Source organism: Rhinolophus ferrumequinum, chromosome 24, assembly GCF_004115265.2.
Source record: "Rhinolophus ferrumequinum isolate MPI-CBG mRhiFer1 chromosome 24, mRhiFer1_v1.p, whole genome shotgun sequence".
In the NCBI taxonomy this organism is placed as follows: Eukaryota; Metazoa; Chordata; class Mammalia; order Chiroptera; family Rhinolophidae; genus Rhinolophus; species Rhinolophus ferrumequinum.
The window spans coordinates 4,498,410-4,520,198 of NC_046307.1; the positions used below are offsets into that span (position 1 = coordinate 4,498,410).

Genomic DNA, 21,789 nt, shown 5'->3' on the forward strand with positions numbered 1-21,789 from the left:
CCTGCGGCGTGCCCAGACCCCATTTCTGGGCTCTGCCCTGCGTGGGCTGCAGGACCCTGGATTTCCGGTTCCTGGTGAAGGAAAGGAAGTTTCGAGGAGGGCTGTATCTTGTAGCTGTGCATCTGCGTAGTGATGGTAAGACAAGTAGACACTCGCCAAGAACAAACCTATTTCTCCTTAAGTCATTCAACGAAAGTGTCTAGCACCTGTTATGTGTCAAGCAGTATTGGAAATGTGTCCGCGAACAAAACAAAGATCATTGATCATTACTCTCGAGAACTTTTTGGGGAAGGAGGGAGCAGACAAAACGCCATGAACATAATTATATAACCTTTTAGAAGGTAACTGTGACGGGAAAAAGCGAGACAGTCCCGGTCTTGGGTATTTGGGGCCCATTTGGGAGTCAATAGGGTGGCCTCCGCGGGCTCACTGAGGTGAGAATGGAGGGAAGAGCCCGAAGCGGTGTGGGAGGGGAGGGGCATTCCAGGCTCCGAAAAGCCAATAGATAATTTTTTTAAATGTTATTAAAAGAACACATGTCCCATTTAAAAAGTTGATAAGAAAAATGCACTTGATGCCACCACACAAAAATAAGCGGTTAACATTTTGGTGAACGTCTTTTAAGAGACTTTTGAACTCCATATTAATCTCTCAATCACTGCCGCACTCGTTTTAAAAAAAACGTAATATTGCAAATAGCAATTGTAACCTATCTTGGTTTTTTCCCTACTTGAACATATGAATTTGTCAATAAATATTGCCCCTCAGTAGTGTTTTTAATGGCTTCAGTGCACGCCGTTGCATCTACTTAACTTTTTTTGTCAAATGTATTTAACTAAACTAAACTGAACTTATTTATTTAAACATATTTAACTAAACCTCTATTATTTGTTATATTCCAGTTCTTTGCTCCATTAATATATCCTTGCAGCTATATCCTAGAAGATTATTTTCTTAGTTTAAGTTACTTGAAATTGAATTGCTAGATCAGGTCTGGTAGAATTTCAAACACATTGCTTAGTTGCCTTCCTGGAAGATTTTACAATTTGTATTTCCATAAGAAGTTCATGACAATGTGTGCCTAATGTCCATGCCCCTTCTGGGTTTTATCTTTTTAGTGCTTTTTTAAAAATTAAGTTTATTGGGATGACATTGGTTAATAAAATTATATAGGTTTCAAGTGTACAATTCTATGCATTGCATTGTGTGTTCACCACCCAGAGTTAGTTCTCCTTCCATCACCATATATTTAACTCCTTTTATCCTCTTCTACCTCCCCCCACCCCGCTTACCTTCCGGCGGTCACCACTAAACTATTGTCTGTGTCTATGAGTTTTGGTTTGTTTGTCTTGTTCGTTTGTTGCTTTCAGTTTTATATCCCACACATGAGTGAAATCGTATGGTTCTTGACTTTTTCTGTCTGACTTATTTTACTGAGCGTATTCCAAGATCCATCCATGTTGTCGCAAATGGCAGTATTTCATCTTTTCTTATGGCTGAGTAATATTCCATTGTATATATGTACCACATCTTCTTTATCCAATCGTCTGATCAAAGGACACTTCAATTGTTTCCATGTCTTGGCCACCATGAATAATGCTGCAGTGTACATAAGGGTACATTTATCTTAAATGTTTTCAGATTTTGGGGGTAGATAGCCAGAAGAGGGATTGCTGGGTCATATGGTAATTCTATTCTTAATTTTTTGGAGGAATCTCTATACTGTTTCCCACAGTGGCTGTACCAATTTACATTCCCACCAGCAGTGTATAGGGTTCCTTTTTCTCCACAATCTCTTCAACACTTGTTATTACTTGTCTTGTTGGTAATAGCCATTCTGACAGGTGTGAGGTGGTTATCTCATTGTGGTTGTGATTTGCATTTCCCTTATAGGTAGTGAAGTTGAGCATCTTTTCATATATTTGTTGGACATTTGTATGTCTTCTTGAGAGAAGCGTCTGTTCAGGTCTTCTGCCCATTTTTTAAATTGGATTGTTTGTTTTTTTTGTTGTTGAGTATGAGTTCTTTATATATTTTGGATATTAGCCCCTTCCTGGAGGTGTTGTTTGCACCTATCTTCTCCCATTCAGCTGGTTGCCTTTTTATTTTGTCGATGGTTTCTTTTGCTGTGCAGAAACTTTTAAATTTTATATAGTCCCATTCATTTATTTTTACTTTTACCTCCCTTACCTTTGAGGTCAAATCCATAAAATCCTCTCTGAACCCACGGTCCTTAAATTTAGTTGACAGATAGAAATCTAATTTCATTCTTTTTTTTCCCAATTTTCTCAGCACCATTTATTGAACAGGCTTTCTTTTTTCCATTGTATGTTTTTGGCTCCTTTGTCAAAAATTATTTGCCCATATACAGAGGGTGCCAAAAAATGTATACACATTTTAAGAAAGGAAAAAACTGTATTAAAATTGTAATACTCAATATATACCGATAAAGAAGGATAAATACAAGTCACTTTGACTTCTGCAATTACAAGAGGTGCTAAAAGTGGTTACCATCAGCATAATTTAATACAGTTTTTTCCTTTCTTAAAATGTGTATACATTTTTTTTGGCACCCTCTGTATATGTGGGTTTATTTCTAGGTTCTCAATTCTGTTGCATTGGTCTGTGTGTCTGTTTTTCTGCCAATGCCATGCTGTTTTGATTATTGTCGATTTGTAGTATAATTTGAAGTCAGGGAGTGTGATACCTCTGGTTTTATTCTTTTTTTTCAGGATTGCTCTGGCTATTTGGGGATCTTTTGTGATTCCACATAAATCTGATTTTTTTTTGTTCTATTTCTTTAAAAACTGCCATTGGGGTTTTGATGGGGATTGCACTAAATCAGTGTATTGCTTTAGTAATATGGCTATTTTAACTATGTGGATTCTTCCAATCCATGAGCATGGAATATCTTTCCATTTCTTTGTGTCTTCAATTTCTTTTAATAATGTCTTGTAGTTTTCAGTGTATAAGTCCTTCACATCCTTTGTTAAATTTATTCCTAGGTTTTCATTCTATTTGTTGCAATCATAAAAGGAGTTGTTGTTTTCCTTTCTTTTCCTGAAATTTCATTGTTAGTGTATAGGCATGCAATGAATTTTTGTACATTGATTTTGTATCCTGCAACTTTACTGTATTTTTAAATTGTTTCTAATAGTTTTTTTGGTGGAGTCTTTAGGGTTTTCTACATAATGAATGATGTCATCTGCAAAAATGACAATTTGACTTTTTCATTCCCCCATTTGGATGCCTTTTAATTCTTTCTCTTGCCTGATTTCTCTGCCAAGGACTTCCAATACAATGTTGAATAATAGTGGTGAGAGGAGGTATCCTTGTTGTAGTCCTAATTTTAGAGGAAAAACTTTCAGTTTTTCACTATTAAGTATGATATTAGCTGAGGGTTTGTTGTATATGTCCTTTATTATGCTGAGGTACTGTCCATCTATACCCATTTTGTTCAGTATTTTAATCATAAGTGGATGTTGTATCTTGTCAAATGCTTTTTCTGCATCTATTGATATGATCGTATGATTTTACACTTTGTTTGTATGATGTATCTCGTTGACCGATTTGCATATGTTGAACCATCCTTGTGCCCCTAGAATGAACCCCACTTGATTGTGATGTATAATCTTTCTAATGTATTGTTGTATTTGATTTGCTAGTATTTTGTTTAGCATGTTTTGCATCTATATTCATCAGAGATGTTGGTCTGTAATTTTCCTTTTTTGTGTAGTCCTTGCCAGGTTTAGTTCAGGGTAATGTTGGCCTCATAAAATGAATTAGGATTTATTGCCTTTTCTTTACATTTTTGGAAGCGTTTGAGAAAGACAGGTATTAAATCATCTTTGAATGTTTGGTAGAATTCACTGGTGAAGCCATCTGGTCTTGGACTTCTGCTTTTGAGGACGTTTTTGATGATAGTTTCAATTTTCTTACTGTTGATCTATTTAGATATTCCAGTTCTTTGTGATTCAGTCTAGGAAGTTTCTATATTTCTAAGAACTTTTCCATTTCTTCTAAGTTATTGAATTTGGTGACATATATTCTTTCATAGTATTCTTGTATGATCCTCTGTTCTCCTGTGGTATCTGTTGTGACTTCTCTTTCATTTCTGATTTTGTTTATTTGTGTCTTTTCTCTTTTTTCCTTAGTGAGTCTAGTGAGAGTTTTGTCCATTTTGTTAATCTTTTCAAAGAACCAGCTCTTTGTTGCATTATTTTTTTTCTATTGTCTTTTTGTGCTTTATTTCATTTAATTCTGCTGTAATTTTTATTATTTCCTTCCTTCTGCTGACTTTGGGCTTCATTTGTTCTTCTTTTTCTAGTTCTTTAATATGTAATGTTAGGTTTGTTTATTTTGGATTTGTTTGTTTGTTTCTTGAGATAGGCCTGTAGTGACATAAATGTCCCTCTTATTAATATAAGACCTGATATTATATTATATTACATTACGTTACGTTACGTTACATTATGTTATATTATGTTATATTGTAGACTCGGTCTTATATTATAGTAAAATAAGACCAGGTCTTATATTAATTTTTGCTCCAAAAGATGCATTAGAGCTGATTGTCCGGCTAGGTCTTATTTTCGGGGAAACATGGTATGTATGTTTTGTTCTCTCCTTTTATTTCTTCTTTGACTCAGTCATTCTTTAGTAGCATGTTGTTTAATCTCCACATAGTTGTGGGTTTTTTCCTGCTTTCTTTTTGCAGTTGATCTCCGGTTTCAAAGCATTGTGGTCAGAGAATATGTTTGGTATGATTTCAGTCTTCTTAAATTTGTTGAGTCTAGTTTTGTGTCTCAACATATGATCTGTCCATGAGAATGTTCCCTGTGCACTAGAGAATAATATCATGTGGTGTTTTGAGATGAAAGGCTCTGTAAATGTCGATTATATCCACCTGGTCTAATGTGTTATTTAAGGCTGATATTTCCTTATTGATTTTATGTTTGGATGATCTAACCATAGCTGTCAATGGGGTATTTAGATCCCCTACGATAATTGTGTTTTTCTCAGTTTTTCCCTTTAGTTCTGTTAGTAGTTGCTTTATATACATATTTTGGTTCTCCCTGATTGGGAGCATGTATATTAATAAGTGTTATGTCTTCTCGATGTATTGTTTCTTTAATCATTATGAAATGTTCATCTTTGTCTCTTGTTACTTTTTATCTCAAAGTCTCTTTCATCAGATATAAGTATGAATACATCTGGTTTTCTCTGGATGCCATTTGCTTGGAATATCTTTTTCCATCCTTTCATTTTTGAGTGTATATTTGTCCTTGTAACTGAGATGTGTCTCTTGAAGGCAGCATATGGTTAGGTTTTGTTTTTTTGATCCAATCTTCTACTCTGTGCCTTTTTTATTTGTGAATAAAAGTGAATTCAGTCCATTCACATTTAAGGTGATTATTGATATGTGAGGATTTCTATAGCCATTCTATCTTTTGTTTTCTAGTAGCTCTGTGTCTCCATTCTTTCTTTTCCCTTTGTGTTTTTGTCTGTTATTTTAGTTTGGTGGTATTCTATGATTTTTTTCCCTCTGTTTCCTCATTTTCTATGTTATGTGGCTCAGTTCTAGATTTTTTTGCATGATTATCATTAGGTTTAAGCAAAAGAAAGTGATATATATATATATATCCGTTTCCTTCTGATTGCATCTTATCTCCATTCACCTGTGCAAGTTCAGTCCTTCTCTCCTGCCCCATTTATGTTTTTGTTACCACAAAACTTTTTATGCTGTGAGTTCATTTCCAAGTTGCAGTAGCTATTGTCTTCTTGTTTAAAAAAATATTATTTCCTCCTTGAATCTTTGTGATATTTAAGTGTGTAATACTTTTATTCTGAACAAGAGTCACAATTACCTGCTCTGTCTCTCTATAGTCATCTTACCCATAGTTTTTTTATCCTTTTGTCTCTTTGTTTCAGATAGAAGAGCACACTTCAATATCTCTTGTAGTGCAGGTCTTGTGGTGGTAAATTTCCTCAGCTTTTGTATCTCTGGAAAAGCCTTTATTTCTCCTTCATATCTAAAAGATTACTTGGCTAGATATATTATTCTTGGTAGGTGATTTTTCTCTTTCAGGAATTTGAATATTTGTGGTGGCCAACAGCCAGCCCTGGCCCACGCTGCAGTCTTTCTTGGACAACTCTCAGGAATCAGTGGGTCCCAGGCAGGTATGGCTGTCCTTGGTGTGCTCTGAGCCTTTTGCTGAGTAGATCCAGTCTCAATACCAGCACCAAAACAGAATCTACATTAACCTCGTGAATATCACTTGCCCCACCCTGGTGACTCCCTGAGACCATGCATCACCCAACTTGCGTACTGCATGAGACTCTATCACTTGCTGAGCCTCATGGGCAGCTGGCAGGCAACAGTAAGCTTTGGGGTTTTCTGGGCTTTTTGCGGAGCTACCCCAGGCCTGGTACTGCTGGCAGCTGTCTTCGGTTTACAGAGTGGTCTTTTCCACACACCTCCAGGTCCAGCATAGGCAGCAACCAACTTTGGATCACTTTTGTAGCTCCTACCAGGTAGTACCAAGCCGGTCACAGGCAGTGGCTGAACTGGGCCTGCATCGGAGTCCCTCACAAGAGGCTCCAGAACCAACGTATCTGGGGGCCAGCTTCAGAACACAACAGAACACCACCCAGTTAGCCCCACAAGTAGCACATCCAAAGGGTGGTCTCAGCTGGCACAAGAGCTTGCTGAAGTGAATCCCACTTTGTAGGGTAAGCCCCAAAATCAGCAGCTTGTAAGCTGTGGACATAGCCAACCCCACAGCCATTTAGCCTGAGGGTCAATCTCACCTACCTATGTGCCAACAGCAATCAAGGCTCAACTACAACAGGATGGCACACACAGCTCACACCAGGGACATTCCTGGAGCACCTGGCACAGGTGACCATAGAGACTGTGGCACTGGGCTCCGCAGGATACATACTATGTAAGGCCACTTGACAAAGACTGGGAGACATCCAGCTGTACTTAATACATAGAAATAAACACAGAGGCAGACAAAATTAGGAAACAAAGAAATACATCCCAAATGAAAGAACAGGAGAAAACTCCAGAAAAAGAACTAAATGAAATGGAGACAAGCAACCAACCAGCTACAGAATTCAAAACATTGGTTATAATGATGCTCAAAGAACTTAGTGAGAACTTCAACAAAGAGATAGCAAACATAAAAAGGACATAGAAACCATTAAAAAAAAAACACTCAGAAATGAAGAATACAATAACTGAAATGACAAATGCACTAGAAAGAATCACCAGCAGTTTAGATGAAGCTGAAGATCAATTCAGCAATTTGGAAGACAAGGTAGCAGAAAACACCCCAGCAGAACAGCAAAAAAAGAAAATAAATAAATAAAAGTAAGAATAGTTGAACAGACCTCTGGGATGACATCAAGTGTAACAACATTCACAACATAGGAGTATTAGAAGGAGAAAAGAGAGAGCGAAGGATTGAAAGTCTATTTGACGAAGTAATGACTGAAAACTTTCCTAATCTGACAAAGGAAATAGACATACAAGTCCAGGAAACATAGAGAGTCGCAAACAAGATGAACCCAAAGAGGCACACCCCAGGACACATCATAATTAAAATGGCAAAGGTTGAAGACAAAAATAGACTCCTAAAAGCAGCAAGAGAAAGGCAACTAATTACTTACAAGGGAGCTCCCATAAGACTGTCAGCTGATTTCTCAATAGAAACTTTGCAGGCAAGAAGGGATTAGCACAAAATATTCAAAGTGTTGAAAAACAAGGACCTACAACCAAGACTTACTCTACCCAGCAAGGCTATCATTTAGAATCGAAGGACAGACAAAGAGCTTCTTAGACAAGAAAAAGCTAAAGGAGTTCATCACCACCAAACCAGTAATACAAGAAATGTTAAAGAGACTTTTTTAAGAAGGTGGAAAAAAAAGAACATAAATATGAAGAATAAAGTGACAACAACTATATATGTATATCAGTAATCACTTTAAATGTAAATGAATTAAGTACTCCACTCAAAAGACATAGGGTAACTGAATAGATAAGAAAATAAGACCCATAAATACGTTCTCTACAAGAGACCCATTTCAGATTGAAAGACACACACAGACTGAAAGTAAAGGGAAGGAGAAATATATTTCATGTGAATGAAAATTAAAAACAAATCTGATGTAGCAATGTTTATATCAGACAAAATATACTTTAAAACAAAGGCTATAATAAGGAACAAAGAGGGACATTACATAATAACAAGACCAATCCAAAAGAGAATATAACCCTTGTAAACATTTATGCACCCAACACAGGAGCACCTAAATATATAAAGCAAATATTGACCAAAATAAAGGGAGAGATTGACTGTAATACAATCATAGTAGGGGACTTTACAACCCCATTGGCAACATTGGACAGATCTTCCAGACAGAAAATCAAGAAGGAAACAGCAGCCTTAAATGACACACTAGACCAGATGGACTTAATTGGTATTTTTAGAGCATTTCACCTCAAAGCAGCAGAATATACATTCCTTTCAAGTGCACATGGAACATTTTCCAAGATAGACTACGTTAGGCTACAAAACAAGTCTTGATAAATTTAAGAAGATTTAAATCATTAAAATAATAATAATAATTTGAATATTTGACTTCACTCTCTCCTAGCTTGCAGGGTTTCTGCTTAAGAATCTGAAGATAATCTAATGGGTTTTCTTTTATTTTTTTATGGTTTTTTGTTTTTGTTTCTTAAGATTACCCTCTTCTTTTTTCTGGTTGTCTTGAGAATTCTTTTTTTTTTTTTTTAAGTTTATTGGGGTGACAATTGTTAGTAAAGTTACATAAATTTCAGGTATACAATTCTGTATTATGCCCTCTATAAATCACATTGTGTGTTCACCACCCAGAGTCAGTTCTCCTTCCATCACCATATATTTGATCTCCTTTACCCTCATCTACCACTTCCCTTCCCCCTTACCCTCTGGTATCCACTAAACTATTGTCTGTGTCTATGAGTTTTTGTTTCTCATTTGCTTGTCTTGTTCTTTTGTTGTTTTTGGTTTATACACCACATATCAGTGAAATCATATGGTTCTCTAATTTTTCTGTCTGATTTATTACACTTAGCATTATAACCTCAAGGTCCATCCATGTTGTCACAAATGGTCCTATTTCATCTTTTCTTACCGCCGAATAATATTCCATTGTGTATATATACCACAGCTTCTTTATCCATTCATCTATTGAAGGACATTTTGGTTGTTTCCATGTCTTGGCCACTGTAAATAAAGCTGCAATGAACATTGGAGCACACTTATTTTTATGGATAAATGTTTTCAGATTTTTTGGGTAGATACCCAGGAGAGGGATTGCTGGGTCATATGGTAATTCTATTCGTAATTTTTTGAGGAACCTCCACACTGCCTTCCGTAGCAGCTGCACCAATCTGCATTCCCACCAACAGTGCATGCGGGTTCCTTTTCCTCCACAGCCTCTCCAACACTTGTTACTATTTGTCTTGTTGATGATAGCCATTCTAACTGGGGTAAGGTGATATCTCAGTGTGGTTTTTGAGAATTCATTTTTTTGTCACTCATTTTTGACAGTTTTGATATAACTTGCCTTGGAGAAAGTCTTTTTGGGTTGAGATAATTATGTGTTCTCTTAGCCTTTTGGATTTGAGGATCCAGTTCTTTCCACAGGTTGGGGAAGTTCTTATTGATTATTTGTTTGAATAGGCTCTCTAGTCCCTTCTCCCATTCTTCCTCTGGTATACTAATTATTCTTGTATTGCTCTTTCTAGTGGAGTCAGATAGTTCTTGTAGAGTTCTTTCAATTTTCCTTTTTACTCTCAACTCTCTCTCTCTTTTTCTACCTGAGTCATTTCTAGATTTCTACCTTATATGTCACTAATTCTTTTCTCCATCTGTTCTGCTCTATTTCCTAAGCTCTCTAATTTGTTCTTCATCTCTTCTATTAAGTTCTTCATCTTCAGAATTTCTGTTTGGTGCCTTTTAATAGTTTCAGTCTCTTTGGTGAAGTACTCCTTTTGTTCATTGATTTGTTTCTGAGTTCATTGAATTGCCTGTCTGAGTTTTTTGTATCTCGTTGAGTTTTTTTCAACTCTACAATCTTGAATTCTCTGTCATTTAAATCACATTCTTTCATGTCTTTAAGTTTATTTTCTGGAGATCTTTAATTTTCTTTCTGAATTCCATTGTTATCTTGGTTATTCTTGGGCATTGATGCTATGTTAAATGAAAAAAAAATTTTTTTCTCCCAGAGGATTGTAGTTAGTGTATGGAAACCCAACTGATTTTTGTATGTTTGTTTTGTTTTGTGCAATTTCCTTCAATGCATTTATTAGTTCTAAGAGTTTTTTGTGGAGTCTTTACAATTCTATGTATAAGATCAAGGCATCTACAAACAGAGATCTCTTTACTTCCTCGTTTCCAATCTGGATGCCTTTCATTTCTTTTTCTTTCCTAATTGCTCTGGCAAGGATTTCCAATACTATGTTGAATAACAGTGTTGAGACTGGGCATCCTTGCTTTGTTCCTAATTGTATAGGAAAATCTTCCAGTTTTTCACTGTTAAGTATGATACCTATAGGTTTTTCATATATGGTCATTATTATCTTGAGGTAATTTCCTTCTATTCTTAGTATGTTGACTTTTTTTTTTTTATCTTGAACGGATGTTGAATTTTGTCAAATGATTTTTCTGCATCTATTGAAATGATCATGTAATTTTTACCCTTTTTTCTGTTAACATGTTGTACCACAATGATTGATTTTCCTGGGTTGAATTATTCATGAATCCCAGGAATAAGTCTCAGTTGGTCATGGTATATATTCCTTTTTATGTCCTATTGAATTATGTCCTGTTCAATAGATTTTTGTATCTAGTTTCATCAGGGTTATTGGCCTTTAAGTTTCTTTTTTTTGTACTGTCTTTGTCAGTTTTGGGTATCAGGATAATGCTGGCCTCATAAAATGAGTTTGTAAGTGTTCCCTTCTCTTCAGATTTTGGAAAAGTTTGAGAAGGATAAGTATTAATTATTTAAATGTTTAGTAGAATTCACCAGTGAATCTACTTGGCCCTGGGCTTTTCTTTCTTGAGAGGTTTTTGATCACCATTTTAATCTCCTTACTCCTCTGTTCAGATTTTCTATAGCTTTAGGATCCAGAATTCATGAATCACTCTAGTTTGTATGTTTTTAGAAATGTATCCATTTCTTCTAGGTTATTGAATTTGTTGGCATATAATTGTGCATAGTAGTCTCTTTGATCCTTTCTATATCTCTGGCATCAATTGTAATGTTTCCTCTTTCATTTCTAATTTTAAGTATTCTTTTCTTCCTCTTAGTCTAGCTAAAGAGTTGTCAACTTTTTTTTTTTAAACCACTCTTAGATTCATTGATTTTTGTTTGGTTTTTCTGTTCTCTATTTCATTTATTTTTGCTCTAGACTATTATCTCCTTCCTTTTGCTACCTTTGGGCTTAGTATGTTCTTTTTGATCTAGTTCCTTGAGATGGAAAGTTAAGTTACTTATTTGAGACCTTTATTTTCATAATGTAGGCATTTATCTCTATAAACTTCCTTCTTAGTACTGCTGGTGCTGTAGCCCATAGGTTTTGGTGTGTTGCATTTTTATTTTAGTGTGTCTCAAGATTTTGTCGACATAAGAAGCATCCAAGCCTGTAGAGAATTATTATAAAAGTTTATTTATTTGAGCCAAACTGATGACATATGCTGGGGAACAAGATCTCAAATGCTCCACAGAATAACAGTTTTGTAGCTTCTTTTATGCATTTGAAATTAGGAGGGAACCATTATGTCACAGCAATAACCGTGTGAGAAGTGTTTCTTGAAATCTCCTCTGGAAGTTACAACAAATTGAACAGCTATAATTCCACAAAGGATTCCCTGCATGGCACACAGGCACATCTGAGAGACATGCAAATCAAATCACCTGAAGGTGGGCAGGAGGGAAGAGGGAAGTGCAGAGATGCAGGCTGCAGGCCACAGGAAACAGACTGGAGCTTGCTGAAGTCTGGAGCTTACCGTAGTCACAGGAGAGGGAAGAATTTGGGCTGCAAAGGCACCCACTATGGTCCACAGTCCTGCCTGAGGGATCAGTGTATAATGCGGCTGAACTCAGTGCTCGCAGCAGAGACCTCGGAGCAAAGACTGAGTACAGAAGGGTGAAAATGGTGGTTTAAGTCCTCACTGCCATGTAGAAAACAGAAAACAAAGACATGGAGCCTGGCCACCTCCACCACCACCCCAGCACTTACCCCTTCCCTCCCCCCCATGTTAGAAGCAAGCTCCAGAAGAAACAGTAGCAGTGACAGATTAAAAGAACAGAATATCTATAACCCTGAGAACTGCAGCCCCACAGCCATAGACTTACAGCGTAACTAATTCTGGTGAAAGGGAAAAAACTGTAGGGGCAAGACAACTATGGGCTGGTAGTCGCAATTGCTCAGAGCCACCTCTCACAGCCCACCCCGCCCCCACCTTTCTGAGCAGATCCCTGCAGGGGCAACCAAAGCCACTGAGACACAAAGGCTCTGCATTGGGCTGCAGAGGGAACACTGGGACTACAGAAGCTCAAAACTCTATTGCCCTCCACATCCCTACCCCCACAGAGGCAGTACCCTGAGACCCAGGCAACCTGCTCACATAGGAGAAGCCAACCTTCCAGAGAAACCCTCATCACATGAGAAGCTGGAACAGTGCAAGAGAAAAATGTAAGGCTACAGTGTGAGAGAAAATAAAGACCTCTTCATATCAACCTGCTGCAGAACCGACTCCTGTAGATGCCCAGGAAGGGAAATAATAATTCATTAATTGCCATGAATAACCAAGGTAACAAGGCAGCTCAGAAAGACAATGAAAAGTCTCCAGAAAATGAACTTAAAGACACGGAAATTTGTGACTTAAATGACAGAGAATTCAAGATTGCAGTTCTGAAAAAACTCAACGAGATTCAAGGAAACACAGACAGGCCTTTTTAATAAACTCAGAAACAATATCAAAGAACAAAATGAACATTTTACCAAAGAAATTGAAATTTTAAAAAAGAACCAAGTGGAAATTTTGGAGAATAAGAACTCAACAAAAGAAAGGAAGAATGAAATAGACAGCTTGAGTAATAGAGCTGACCAGATGGAGGAAAGAATCAGTGACGTTGAAGATAGAAATCTGGAAGTGACACAGGTGGAAGAAGAGACAGACTTGAGAGTTAGAAGAAATGAAAGAACTCTACAAGAACTTTCTGACTCCCTCAGAAAGAGCAACATAAGAATAATGGGTATACCAGAAGCAGAAGAAAGGGAGAAGGGAACAGAGAGTATATTCAAACAAATAGGTGATGAAAACTTCCCAAAGTTGTGGAAAGAATTAGGTCCTTGAATCCAAGAAGCAAATAGAACACCTAATTACCTCAATCCCAACAGGCTTTCTCCAAGGCACATTGTATTGAAGCTGTCAAAAATTAATGATAAAGAAAGAATCCTCAAGGCAGCCAGGAAAAAGAAGATGGTAAGGAAAGCTCATTACATTATCATCAGATTTTCAGCAGAAACTCTACAAGCCAGGAGAGAGTGGAATCAAAGATTCGAACTATGAAAGAGAAATTATGAGCCAAGAAAAATATACCCAGCAACAATATCCTTTAGATATGATGGAGGATTAAAGACCTTTCCAGACATACAGAATCTGAGGTAATTTTCTAACACATGACCTACATTACAAGAAATACTGAAGGACACTGTTCGACCTGAAACAAAAAAATCAAAAGAATATAAAACTATGAGTAGTATTACAAACAGACAGACAGAAGCAGGAAATGGCAACCCCTACACAAAATAGGACTATACACTTAAACATAACATACAGGGTAAAGAAGAAAAAAAAGAGAGGGGGGGAAGACAACTGGCTACTGCAATGCAGAAATCAACTCACAGCATAAGTAGGGATAATTTGTGACAACAAAAACATAAAGGCAGAGAGTAAAGGTCTGAACCAGCACAGGAGAATGGAGATAAGAAGCATGCTGAAGGAAAAGGACTACTGTAAATATGAAACTTTCTTTTATATAAACTTAATACCTAGTAACCACTCAAAAAAATTATCCAGAACTGAAATATATAACATTTAAAAAGCAGAAACAGATGGAAAAATCATAGAATACCACCACACTGAAATATCAGACACCCACAAAAAGGCAAAGAAACAATGGAGACACAAAGCCACGAGAAAACAAAAGATAGAATGATAGGAAATCCTCATATATCAGTACGTAAATGGACTGAACTCACCATTAAAAAGGCACAGACTTGCAGACTGGATCAAAAAACTAAACCCAACCATATGCAAAGTGAAAGCGTGGAAATTGATACTTCAAGCAAATGGCATTCAGAGAAAATCAGGTGTATTCATACTTATATCAGATGAAACAGACTTCAGGATAAAAAAGATAACAAGAGACAAAGATGGACATTTCATAATAATAAAGGGGACTATACAACAAGAGACATAACAGTCATCAATATTTATGCCCCCAATCAGGGAGCACTGAAATGTACAAAGCAACCACTAACAGAACTAAAGTGAGAAATTGACCAAAAAACAATTATAGTAGGGGACCTAAATACATCATTGACAGCTATGGATACATCATCCAAACAGAAAATAAATAATGAAATAGCTGCCCTAAATGACACATTAGATGAAATGGACATAATTGACATTTATAGAGGACTTTATCCTAGAACATCAGAGTATACATTCTTTTCTAGTGCGCATGGAATATTCTGAAGGGTAGACCATATGTTGGGACATAAAACCAGCCTCAGCAAATTTAAGAAGATTGAAATCATACCAAGCATATTCTCTGATTACAAGGCTTTGAAGTTGGATATCAACTGCAAAAAGAAAGCAGGAAAACTACAAATATGTGGAGATTAAACAACATGCTTTTAAAGAATGACTGGGTCAAAGAAGAAATAAGAGGAGAGATCAAAAGATACATTGAAACAAGTGAGAATGAAAATACATCCTATCAAAATTATTGAGATGCAGCGAAAGCAGTAATAAGAGGGAAGTTTATATCATTACAGGCCTATTTCAAGAAAGAAGAAAAATCCCAGATAAACAACCTCACATTACACTTTAAAGAACTAGAAAAAGAACAAATGAAACTCTTAAGTCAGCAGAAGGAAGGAAATAATAAAAATCAGAGCAGAACTAATGAAATGGAGAACAAAGAGACAATAGAAAAAAATCAATGCAACAGAGAGCTGGTTCTTTGAAAAGATTAATAAAATTGACAAATCCTTGGCTAGACTCACAAAGATAAAAAGAGAAAAGACAAAAATAAACGAAATCAGAAATGAAAGAGGAGAAGTTACCACAGATGCCACTGAAATACAAAGGATCGTCCAAGAATATTATAAAGGACTATATGCCACCAAATTCAATAACCTAGAAGAAATAGATAAGTGCTTAGAAACATATAGCCTTCTTAGACTGAATCACGAAGAACTGGAAAATCTAACTAGACTGATCAACAGTAAGGAAATTGAATCAGTCATCCAAAACCTTCCCAAAAGCAAAAGTCCAGGACCAGATAGCTTCACTAGTGAATTCTACCAAACATTCAAAGAGGATCTAACACCTGTCTTCCTCAAACTCTTCCAAAAAGTTGGAGAAGAGGCAATACTCCCTAACTAATTTTATGAAGCCAACATTACCCTGATATCAAAACCTGTTAAGGATAACACACAAAAAGAAATTACAGACCAATGTTTCTGATGAATACAGATGCAAAAATCCCAAATAAAATTCTAGTAAGTCGAATACAATAATGCATTAAAAAGATTATACATCACAATCATGTGGAGCACATCCCAAGGGCACAAGGATGGTTCAACATATGCAAATCGATCAATGTGATACACCATATAAACAAAATAAAATACAAAAATCATATGATCATATCAATAGATGCAGAAACAGCATTTGACAAGATATAACACCCATTTTTGATTAAAACACTTAATAAAATGGGTATAGAAGGCAAATACCTTAACATAATAATGGCCATATGTGACAAACCCTCAGCTAATATCGTAATTAACGCTGAAAAACTGAAGCCCTTCGCTTTACGTTCAGGAACAAGACAAGGTTGTTCCCTATCACTACTGCTATTTATCATAGTATTGAAAGTCCTAGCCAGAGCAGTCAGGCAAGAGAAAGAAATAAAAGGCATCCTATTTGGGAATGAAGAAGTTAAATTGTCACTTTTGCAGATGACATGATTCTATATACAGAAAACCCTAAAGACTCCACCAAAAAGCTATTAGAAGCAATAAATGAATATAGTAAAGTTGCCAGCTACAAAACAAATGTACAAAAGTCCATTGCATTCCTATATACTAACAATGAAATCTCAGAAAAGGAAGTTAAAAAACAATTTATTTTGCAATTGCAACAAAAAGAATAAAATACCTAGGAATAAACTTGACCAAGGATGTGAAAGACTTATACACCAAAAGTATAAGACATTTTTAAAAGAAATTTAAGAAGACACAAAGAAATGGAAAGACATTCCATGTTCATGGATTGGAAGAATGAACATACAGGTTCCCCTTCCCCTTACCCCCGCCCCCATAACACGGCACTTCTATAACATGGTTTCACTCTAACACGGTTCGAGAATTGGGGAAAACCCTCATACAACACAGCATCCTAGAACACAGTTTCACTCTAACATAGTTTGAGAATTAAAGAAATTCCTGAACAACACGGAGCATAATAAGAGCTTTTAAGAGCAAAAGATATCTCATTTGAAAATTTTCATTCGAGTGTGGATGTCATATCAGATTTGACTGCAGAATTTTAAAATTTATTAGAATTTTAAATCCATTTTGTGTGTGGAGTATAAAGTTCAGAGGATAAAAATATCTTGTCAAAAAGAAAATGCCCTCGGTTAAAGGTGCTTATTAATGATGATGTAGAAAACAGTATTTAATACATATTAATATGTTATACTTCGGTGAAAATTGCTTTAATAAAGATATTTTGTTAATTATAAAAATTTAATAGTATGTGTTTTTTTTTAATTTTTGGAAATCTAACCCCCTTTTTTGTACTAGTTCTTTGTTTTGTATAACACAGATTCGTATAATAGCATTTTTTAGGAACCTAACAACGGTGTTATACGGAGGTTACCTGTAGTTAAAATGGCCATATTTCCCAAAGCAATATACAGATTTAATGCAATCCCCATCAAAATCCCAATGGCATTTTTTAGAGAAATAGAACAAAAAATCATCAGGTTTGTACAGAACCACAAAAGACCCCAAATAGCCAAAGCAATCCTAAGAAAAAAGGACCCACAGACCAATGAAGTAGAATTGAAAATCCAGAAATAAACACACATAAATGTGGACAGATAATTTTTGACAAAGGAGCCAAAAACATACAATCGAGAAAAGAAACTCTTCAATAAATGGTGCTGGGAAAATTGGAACACCACGTGCAAAAGAATGAAACTAGACTGCTGTTACCATCTACCAAAACTAACTCAAAATGGATCAAAGGCCTAAACATAAGACCTGAAACAATAAACTGCATAGAAAAAAACATGGATACTAAACTTACTAATCCTTCAAAGAGGATTTTATGAATTTGACCTTAAAGTCAAGGGAAGTAAAAGCTAAAATAAATGAATGGGACTATTTCAAACTAAAAAGCTTCTGCACAGCAAAAGTAACCATCAACAAAACAAAGAGGCAACCAACCTAATGGGAGAAGATATTTGCAAGCTACGCCTCTCAGAAGGGGATAATATCCAAAATATATAAGGAACTCCTACAACTCAACAACAAAAAGACAAACAATCCAATTAAAAAGTGGACGTAGGACCTGAATAGACATTTCTCCAAAGAGGACATACAAATGGGCAATAGACATGAAAAGATGCTCAACATCACTAATCATCAGAGAAATGCAAATAAAACCCACAATGAGATGTCACCTCACACCGGCTCTCATCAACAAGACAAATAGCAACAAGTGTTGGAGAGGCTGTGGAGAAAAAGGAACCCTCACACACTGTTGGTGGGAATGCAGACTGGTGCAGCCACTATAGAAGGTAGAGTGGAAGTTCCTCAAAAAATTCAGAATAGAATTACCATATGACCCAGTAATCCCTCTCCTAGGTATCTACCCAAAAAATCTGAAAACATTTATCCATGAAGATATATGTGCTCCGATGTTCACTGCAGCTTTATTTACGCTGGCCAAGACATGTAAATAACTGAAGTGTCCTTCCGTAGATGATTGGATAAAGAAGATCTGTACACAATGGAATACTACTGTGCCATAAGAAAAGATGAAATAGTGCCATTTGCAACAACATAGATGGATCTTGAGATTATGCTAAGCGAAATAAGTCAGATAGAAAAAGTCGAGAACCATATGACTTCATTGATACGTGGGATATAAAACTGAAAACAACAAAGGAACAAGACAAACAAATAAACAAAAACTCAGACAGACAATAGTTTAGTGGTTACCAGAGGGTGGGGGGGGGAGGATAGAAGAAGGTGGTAAAGGGGGTCAACTATGTGGTGATGGAAGGAGAACTGACTCTGGATGGTGAACACACAATGTGATATATAGATAATGTATTACAGAATTGTACACTTGAAATCTATGTAATTTTACTAACCATTGTCACCCCAATAAATTTTAATTAAACAAAAAGAAATTAAGGAGGGAACCTGAAAAGATTACCTGGAGGTGGGAGAAGGCCAGTTGGGGATAGTTAACAAGATTATGTGCTGTCTTGAGGGTGGTTTATTTCAAAGGTGTGTTAACCTAGATGCATAGAAACAGTAGACAGAGCTTGCTTAAGGCAAAGATAAACTTTTTACTAAAAAGTAATAGGCCTGGGGTGTGACTATCCACCATGACCTGCCCAGTTAGAAATTTGTGATCCCATCACCCTGTGAGGTTACTTTCCATAGGACTCCTTTTTTTCATCCACACTTACATTGACAATTACTTGGAATAGTGTGGGAGGATTCTGAAGAAGCCCACCCAGGACCACTGTGCAAACCTGGACCCATCGCTAGGTACAAGCAAGGGCCCATTGTGTCCCAGTGGCTTCCCAATTTGCACTGGGGTGAGTCTCTCTCAGAATCCCAGGCCTTCTTGTTTTAAGTAGCAAACCATAACTTTACTTGAGCTGTTCTTAGAAAATCCTCAAGTTGGATAAATGTTGAGATAACCCAGGGAATGGGAAAAAATATGAGTTGCTGCTTTAATTTTAGCTTTTTAATTGGATTACTTACGGAGAGTCTGAACAAAATCTTGTCTTGGTGTAGAATTAATCTCTGGTCATTCGCAGAATGTAAATTTACGAGACTACAAGAGTTTCCAGAGAAAAGAAAGACAGAGAGAGAGAGAGAGAGAGAGAGAGAGAGAGAGAGAGACTGACTGGTAAAAGTTTAACAAGGGCAGAGTCTGATGTGGGAGAGCTGCACCGCTGCACCGATGAGAAGGAGTGGTGGGGTTTTGTATTTTTCCATGCAGGATGTAGGGTGCTTGTCAGCTCGCAGGGGGTGCTGCTGTTACAATTATCTTCTCCTGGGAACTGTCCTGTTCCCATCTATGATTAATGTCAGTTTGCAGGGGGTTGCCAGTGTGATTGGGAACCGTTCTCTTCTCACCTATGATGGATGGAAGGTGCTTGCCAGCTTGTAGGTGCAGTGCTAGCCAGGGGATTCAGAACCAAGCAGTTAATGTTTAAGCTCGTTCCTGTTAGCTGACAAGCTCCTGTTAACTCTTTGCCTGTGGCATCCTGCCAGCTCACAAGCCGACTCCTGTTAACTCTTTACTTGTCTCATCAAATCTTTGCTGGTTAAATGAGAGAATGAACTCTTTAGCCCTGAAAAAGAAAGGACACTTGCTTCCTCAACCTGAATAGCCAATTGGGGTGATGATAGTTGTTAAGATCCTCAAACCCTGAGTGTCAGAGATGGGCGCCAAGAGACATTCAGTGTGGTAGCGTAGTCGATCCTGGAGGAGCCGGTTGGAGCCCTAGGGAGAAGAGCAGGTCACCCTGGAATGGGTTCCCCCCAAGAGAGAGGGGCCTGTGCCTTGAAAAATGTTGATGTTCCCGCGGCATCCAGTAAGGTCTCACTGTCCCTTGCTTGGGTATTCTTAGGTGACTAAGAACCTTTGTGGGTTGCCCGAGGAAAATTTTCCTGTAGGGTGTAAAGCAGTCCTATAGGGATAGTCTCCATATTTGGCTTGTCTGGAGACATGCATGTAAGGGTTGGTTTCTCCTAGAAGTTTGCTCAGACTCTACAGATTTCAAAATTAACAAATTGTGCCTTCAAGGCCAACAAGCCCTACAAGGTGTTAGCTTCCCATTAATATTAACGTAATAGAATAAAATAATCAGTCTTCCTGACTCCATCTTGCTAGAACCTATCCAGTTCCCATAAAATGTTGGTTAGTACAGCACATAGCTAAGCTAATCATTAAAGGTTTCTAACCATGAAAGGTTTCTAGCCTAGGAATTACTGAAACAACCTCCCTACTCGAAACTACCTCCCCAAGGAGATAAGGAAGTATGTACAAAAAGAATAATTATTTATCAAAAAATTTAAAGGAACTTCATGACTGGGACCATGGCAACTGGAATTTGTTGATCAAAAGCAAAGAAGTTTCACCATCCCCCTTGGGCCCTTGCTGACATCCAGATGTCTGTGGTCATCCATCACCTCCTGACTTCAAACCCCTTCCATTTTCCTCTTTCCCCTGACATAAAAGAAACCTAAATTCTGTACTTTCTCAAGGTTGTCCTTTAGGATGCTAATCCACCATCTTCTCGGCTTGCTGGCTTTCTGAATAAAGTCACTTTCCTTGCCCCAACTCCTTGTCACTCGACTTACTGGCTTTCATGTCAAGAGCAGTTTGAGCTTTCACTCAGTCACACTAAGATGGCTGAAATGAGGATCCTTTGATACTTTTAAAATAATCTTTTGCATGTACAATTAGAAAAAGCTGGCTATAAAATTAGGCAGAATGAAGGAGGAAAAAAATCTATTAGAACTGTCTCAGAACTTAAAAAGGCCCTCTCCCCTAAGCTAAACTGAAACTCGGCAAAAATATTTAGAGACAGGGGAGAGACAGAGAGAGAGAGAAAGTATTTTGATAAATGGATCAATGATGTCATTTAGGTGTCAACCAAATTCTTTGAGGTATTCTCATTTTAAAAGGGGGATGGTCATTTGGAACTTGACTCGTCAAGGACATATATAAATTGTAAGTGCCCTCAAAACAATGTTTGGATGCAACTATTCTTTTATAAACTACGTAGTCAATTTTTCTCATGGCTAGAAGTTTTCTGTTTGTGCCTGTCTTTATGAGTCTGTATGTGTATTTTGTAAATGTGACATAATTTTCTACCTCCAGATGGTACTGTTAAAATTAATTTAGATGCAAGCTCTTATGAGGTTTGGGTATTCTAAAATTCTTAGAAATGTAGAAACTAACTCCTGCTTTTCAAGTTCATATGATCTAAGATTAACCCATAGTAAATAAAAGCTAGCTTAAGTTTATTGGTTTAAGTAAAACAGACATGTCTTTATTTTACGTGGGTTTTACAAAAATAAATCCATATTAACAATTGACTTTGATGTCTGAAATATGTTTCTAGAGTTTAAGTGATAAAAAAAAATTCACCCTCTCTAGAAATCCTCAAAAT

General features: G+C 36.8%; 1 protein-coding gene across 2 annotated transcripts in view; it reads left to right on the forward strand.

Moving 5' to 3' along the window:
• The first annotated feature begins 2 nt into the window (after positions 1–2).
• Positions 3–21,789, forward strand: part of CLK4 (CDC like kinase 4) — a 48,209-nt gene continuing 26,422 nt past the window's right edge. For both annotated transcript variants that reach the window (XM_033096442.1, XM_033096444.1), the window contains exon 1: positions 3–135. Coding sequence is in view for 1 of the 2 variants with exons in the window: in XM_033096444.1 (XP_032952335.1) it covers positions 133–135 (3 nt within the window). In the remaining variant the exon portion in view is untranslated. The remainder of the gene's footprint in view (positions 136–21,789) is intronic.